The sequence below is a fragment of the Acanthopagrus latus genome, chromosome 16 (assembly GCF_904848185.1).
Source record: "Acanthopagrus latus isolate v.2019 chromosome 16, fAcaLat1.1, whole genome shotgun sequence".
In the NCBI taxonomy this organism is placed as follows: domain Eukaryota; kingdom Metazoa; phylum Chordata; class Actinopteri; order Spariformes; family Sparidae; genus Acanthopagrus; species Acanthopagrus latus.
Window position 1 is genome coordinate 819,826 of NC_051054.1, and position 6,852 is coordinate 826,677.

The window sequence follows — 6,852 nt, forward strand, 5'->3', positions numbered from 1 at the left end:
TTCCTCCACTGCAGAGACGCCGAGCGATCGCATCCAGCCTCCGTCAGGTCCTCCGTCAGGTCCTCCGTCAGAACCTCCTCCTACACCGCCCGACACCCAGGACGCCCCCGCCGGCGCCCCCCAGGTAACTGACGACAACGGCAACAAGTCGAGGAGGAGCGTCTTCAGGAAGTTCTTCTCCAAGAAGTAAAGTTTGACTGATTCAGCATCTTCACTCGGCCACGTTAACGTCTCCAGAGACGAAAGAATCACATCAGCGCAGATTTAATAACCAGACACGACGCTGGAGGACGAGTCGACGCATCATCACGTGCAAACCTCAAATCAAAAAATCATAAATCAAAAATTGATCACGATCATAAAAGTAGAAACAGAGAAAATGAAACAGATTCAGAGTCGTTGTTCAGGACATGATGTTCCTGATCCTGATAGAAAATCACATCCATCAAAATCAAACCGTCTCCACGTCTGACGAGACGATGCAGCCGTGCAGGCGACAGCAGAATGTTTCCTCTGATCGACGAGCAGCTTCACTTCCTGTTCCACAGAGTTAATGAAGCGTCTGAAGCCGACGCGTTCGCTCGGCTACTCGTAGAGTCACGATCAATAACGAGTGTGACGGAGTGAAACTACGAGACATTTACTGACTCAGAGCTTCTAGTCAAAGCTGATTGATCGATTGACAGAAAATTGGTTGCTGACTATTTTAATAATCGATTATTTCAGTTATTTTTCAAACTTCTGATGCTTTTCTGTTCTGTTCTGTTCTGTTCTGTTCGTTTTGTTCTGTTCTGTTCGTTTTGTTCTGTTCCGTTCTGTTCTGTTCGTTTTGTTCTGTTCCGTTCTGTTCTGTTCGTTTTGTTCTGTTCCGTTCTGTTCGTTCTGTTGGACCGAGCAGTGTTCACAAATCTTTCTGCACTTTACAGACGTAACGATTAATCAGTTAATCATGAAAGTGACGGTGAGTTTCAGCACTGTTTGATTGTCAAGTGACTCTCTAGGTTGAAGCTGCGGTTCTGGTCCAGTTGTGTTGGTGGACCTGTTTACATGCAGTACTACAGTTATCACTGTTGTTCTGGATGAGACGATATTCAGACTAAGAAGTTTATTTGGTGAATAAACATTAATATTCCTGTTCAGTCGCAGCGGGTCGACCCGGGTCGGTGCCTTGACATCACGTGTTTCTGCTTCTTTGCATCAAATTTGGATCTTTTGAAAGTTTGTTTGACTCAAACTTCCATCTGTCGCCCGTCCAGACTCCTTCTAGAACAGTCGGCGCTGTTCAGGTCCAAGTTTGATGTTTACAAGTAGGAAGTGAACTGTGGACTTTAGTTCTGAGCAGCGTCTCTACATGAGACACACTGATACACCCGACCCGTATCAGTCTGAAGGGTCACACAGTCAGACACCCCTGCTGACCAGAACCAAACAGAAAAGAGGAACACGGGTCAGACTTTGAGGTTCTGAGACAGGAACTGATCCTGATGAGCTCAGAGTCCTGCAGCAGGAGTTTTCTCACTTTCTCCAGTAAAATGTTCTGGTGATTCTTCTGGAGCTGCGGTTCTGACCGTGTTTATATCGATGCATCGGATCGCTTTGAAAAATCTAGTTATTTATCCAGAATTTACAGCAAGCCTCGTGTCACCTCGTGTGTGAAGAGTTGAACTGGATCAGAACACATTTGTGACTCCTCAGCCCGTCTAAAGAGATGAACTCTGCTGTTTGTGGAGAAGTTTATTTATTAATGAGCGACGGATCCAAACACATGGAGACTGATCGTGTCATTCAATCAGATCAATACGTCGATCATTAGAGATAACGAGCCAGACGAAGACTTCAGACTTCAAACACGTCGTCAGTTTGTCAAATTAAAGTCAATTGAGGTGTTTGAGTCAGAAACACGTGACGTCACATCAGGACAATATTATTTAAATTGAAGCTTGAGATATTTTCTGTTAACTAATAACCTCATTCATTGATCTCATTGATTACTGTGACATTCTGCGCTGTGTTTACAATGTTGTGGATGATAAAAACCTTCAGAAGAAATAAACTCATTAATCTGATTGAGTCTCGCTGAATGTTTTAATTAAATGTTTCCTCGTCACATCGTCGACTTCCTGATCCCGTCTCTGCTCTCGGAGGAGCTCTGAGCGTGTTTGTGCTCCCACACCATCAATTTATGGAAATATTGATCCGGGATGTGACCGTACACAGTTCACAGGTCAGCTGTCCGGGCTGACAGGGTCCCAGAGGAGCTTCAGGTGTCACTCACAGCTACAGGAGGTGTTTATCTACCGCTGCTGACGCCACTTTCATCTGTTATACTGAGACTTTCATGATCTGCCTCCAGGAAACAGACACAACCGCAAACTCTGGACTTTCACAGTCTGCAAACGATGGAAGTTTGTCACCCTAGAACTGAATCAGAACTGACGGAACCAAATGTTCTCTACTTGTGCTCAACAGTCCTCACAGCTGCTGAGTCTCAGTTCAGGTCTGCGTCCTCTGAAGGACTCGGCCTCTGTGGTCTGTGAAGGCGAGTCCTTCAGAGACCTTGTTCACCTGGTCAGCTGTTGTTAAATGTGACGGTTGAGCCTCTGGAACATTTCCTGGTTGCGTCACCAGATGTTTTACCCTTACGTCATGATTTCTGCCGCCCAGGCCCACGAAGTGACGATCTACACCATGCGATGTCGCCATTTTCTCTCTTTCCCTCTTCTTTTTCGGGCGTGCAAAGGATCTTGGGATATGTGAGGCCACGAAGGATCGTAGCGGTGCATCCTCCAGAAACAGGGAGAAGAAGAAACATCTGGAGGAGCCTTCAGACTGGGACAGACTTCAGGTGCTCCTCTGAAGGATGCAGACCTGAACTGAGACCCAGCCAGGAGACGTTCAGGTACCTGTGTCAAAGTAGAAGTTTTGATCCAGCTTGTTTCCTCCAGCACAGTAACAGAGTTCAGGCTCTGACATGGACTCAGAGTATCAGAGTAAAAAGTCTCCCTCTGAAGGACATTTGTGCTCAAAGCTAACTGAAGCTCACGTCATATTAATAGAATTCAAAGACTATTAAAGTTAAAGGTAGAATCAGTAGGATTTGTCCCAGCTGTTCCTGAACGCACCACCGTCTCTCCGTCTGTCTCCCCCTGTCAGCAGGACCGGAGCGGTTCTGCAGTGGACTCAGGCTGTTCTGCTCTCCGGGTGCAGGCGGTGCTGCCGGCCGCACGGTGTCGCTGTCCCCGCAGTAATGCGCCTCCTCCCGGTCCGGTCTCGGGCTCCAGCCGGCAGGTTGTCGGTTCAGGAGTTTGTTTGAGCGCTTGACATTGATTGAACCATTAACCCCGCAGCGCCCGCACAGCGCCCGCACGGCTAATGAGGCCCCGCGTGTTCTGACTGCAGGACGGCCGGAAGTGACTCATGTTCTGGTTCCATTTCATAACCTGAGGCCGGTTCTGCCCCAGCGGTCCATGTTCCACCGCCGGGCCAGTTTCAGTCAGAGGCGACTCATAAAACATCATATTTACAGGAGAAACTGATAAATCAAGATTCTGATGTGAGAAATAAAGATTAATCAAATGTTTTTATGTTTAATTCTCACATTAAAAAACACAGCGTGAATATTTAGATCTGATCAACCGGGAAGGAAAATAAATACACGAATAAATAAGTTAGTAAATAAATAGATAAATAAGGAAATCGGAACCTTTAAATGAGACATGAAGAGGAATTTAAAGCTGTTTGAGATGTTTTAACTGGATCAGTGGTTCTGTGTTCTGAGCGGTTCGGAGGTTCTGTGTTCTGAGCGGTTCGGAGGGTCTCCATCAGTTTTTCTGTCGCCCTTCTTCTTCTTCTTCTTCTTCTTCTTCTTGTTTTGGTCCCTTCAGGCCTCCGTCTGATTCCCGTTTCAACATTCAGCTCACGGCGGCAGAGGAGAAGAACCCAGCGGGAGCTCCGAGCCGGACCGGTGTGATCTGGTCCAGTGGAACCAGTCCAACACCCCGTCTGGTTCGGCCGACCCACACAGGTCGCTACAGGACGAGTCCACACACACGAATGTGCTTTAATTTATTTCCTCTTTTAAACTCAAATGTGCAAATGAAATCTTCCAAATAAAACATCCGTTTACTGTCGGTACTCTGAACTCTGGATTTAGCTCAGTGATCTCAGCAGAACCTGTGTGGTTCTGCTGAGATCAGCAGAAGCTGCTACAGGGTCTAAAACACTTGTTGTTTATTTCAATGTGAAACAAAATGAAGATTAAACTTTATTCTGGAGGTTTGATATTTAACATAAGAGTCTGTACTTTATGAACATTTAGTTTATAAAAACATTAAAAATCTTAATCTTAATCTTTAACTGAATAAAACCAGAAACAGACACGTTTGATTGATTTAGTTGTTTCTAATAACACAATAACTGTGTGTCCTCTAACAGACTTATTATTTAACTGTCATTAGGCCTCAGAATACAGAAATAATATGAAGTTACTGCACAAGAAAATCTGTGAAGATTAATCAGATTATTCGATTAAATAATCAGCTTCATCACAGAAACACAAGGAGGAAGAATTTCAGCGTTGATGTCCGTTTTTATTTCGCTCCCTGAACGCATCTTCAGACTCATTGATCCGTGTGAACAGTTTCATCTGAATCTGACGATTTATTGAGATTATTGTGACGCAGTTAATTCATGGAACACGATCACAGATCAGATCAGATCAGATCAGATGGATCGATGACAGAGAAGCTTCAGGCAGGAAGATGGTGGAGTTCCTGACTCCGCCGCTGGGAGGCGCCGTCTCCTCCTCTCCTCTCCTCCTCTCCTCTCCTCTCCTCCTCTCCTCTCCTCTCCTCTCCTCCCCTCCTCTCCTCCTCTCCTCTCCTCTCCTCCTCTCCTCCTCTCCTCTCTCCTCCTCTCCTCCCCTCCTCTCCTCCTCTCCTCTCCTCCTCTCCTCTCCTCTCCTCTCCTCTCCTCTCCTCTCCTCTCCTCTCCTCTCCTCTCCTCTCCTCTCCTCCTCTCCTCTCCTCCTCTCCTCTCCTCCTCTCCTCTCCTCCTCTCCTCCCCTCCTCTCCTCCTCTCCTCCCCTCCTCTCCTCTCCTCCCCTCCTCTCCTCCTCTCCTCTCTCCTCTCCTCCTCTCTCTCTCCTCTCCTCCTCCTCTCCTCCTCTCCTCCTCCTCTCCTCTCCCTCTCTTCTCCTCCTCTCCTCTCCTCCTCCTCTCCTCTCTCCTCTCCTCCTCTCCTCTCTCCTCTCCTCCTCTCCTCTCCTCCTCTCCTCTCTCCTCTAAATCCAGCAGTAATAATAACACTGAGGTGTTTTCTCGGTGTCGATGTGTTCAAACATTCACAGACTCAAAGGAAATAAATACGCTCAGCAGATTATTGTCCTTCATCCCTTCACTCCTCTCTCTCCTTCTTTCCTTCTTTCCTCTCTCCTTCTCTCCTTCTCTTCTCTCCTTCTCTCCTCATGGTTTAAGGGAGCACTGAGGTTTTATTCTCCCTCCTCTCGGCCTCCTGAGACAATGAGAGGAAGCTTCTCTGCAGCACCTGAGAGGGTTCCAGGACTTCACTTTAATCCCTGCAGCTCCAGAAGAACCCGACAGATACCTCCAGTTCTCCCTTCAGAAGAAATAAAACCTTTGCACCCCCTGAAATCCTCACATAACCCGACAGAGCCCCAAACCCCCTTAATAACCTGTGGAACACTTTCAGAACCTCAGCGTTCCCTGGAATACCTCAGAGGAACCCAGAAGGATCCACGATCCACGATTCAAACGGACCTGAGAACATCTAAAGTGCAGCTGAACATCTTTAACAACCTGATAGAGCCGCCTCGCTGACAGCTCTGGATCCTTGATCAAAACCTCTCCAAGCCCAGAAGAACCCGGGTGCAGGAGTCCCCAGTAAAACCTGCGGGACTCCTCAGGATCCAAGGCCTGCTGGAACCCCTTCATGACCTCTGGAGAAGAAACTAAAGAATGGGCTGCTTGGGTTCCTATGAGAACTGCAGGAACTGCTTCATAGACCTCATCAGAAGCTGGTGGTCTCACTCCAGAACCCCCTTAGAATTCTAAGACCTTGTTGAAAAGAGGCCACAGGCCTTCTTCTAAAACCCCTAGAAAACCATCAGAACCTCCTCAACCCGTCTCTCTCTTTCACGGGACCAGAACAACCTCTGACCCCACTGAGAGCCTGAACCACGACAAGAACCTAAGAAAACGTTTGCTGGAACCGGTGTTAGAACAACAGGGAACCACTGATGACATCAGATTTGGCTGAAGAACCCATGGAACCTGTTGAGAACCCCTAGAACCACCTCACGGTCCCCCTTTGACTCACGGATCACCTTTAAAAAACCTGTGAACCCGAGGAACCCTGAGGCTGTTGAACCTGATGTTCTTCTTCTCTGTTTTCTCTCTGGGTCTCTAGCTGCCTCCTGATCAGCCCTCTGCTGATTAGCTTCATCGATCGATATTGATCACACACACACACACACACACACACACACACACACACACACACACACACACTGAACAGCGGGATTAAACCTTTTTGACGAGCGGCAGAACTGTAAACTCTTTGGTTCTCGGACCTGGAACTCTTGTTTTAGTTTGATTAAACACGGCAGCTAAAATTATCTGCAGCTGGTGTGAAACTGACGGGACGACTGACGAGTGGATGAAAACAGATGTTTGAATCAAATCAAGACAATTAATCTTCTGATGTCTCGGATGTTCATTATGATGGAGGTCAAAGGTCGGCTTCATGTTCGTTCTCCCGTCTGCGCTGATTAAATCTAAAAACTCTTCCTGTTCCATCCAAACACAAAAATACTTCACGTTAATATAATCAGAA

General features: G+C 47.0%; 1 protein-coding gene across 2 annotated transcripts in view; it reads left to right on the plus strand.

Annotated features, from left to right (window-relative positions):
* sptbn5 (spectrin, beta, non-erythrocytic 5) overlaps positions 1-2,066 on the plus strand; it is a 37,534-nt gene extending 35,468 nt beyond the window's left edge. For both annotated transcript variants that reach the window (XM_037071438.1, XM_037071439.1), the window contains exon 79: positions 15-2,066. In XM_037071438.1, the coding sequence (XP_036927333.1) occupies positions 15-190 (176 nt within the window). In that variant the 3' untranslated portion in view covers positions 191-2,066. The remainder of the gene's footprint in view (positions 1-14) is intronic.
* Positions 2,067-6,852: the final 4,786 nt, after the last annotated feature.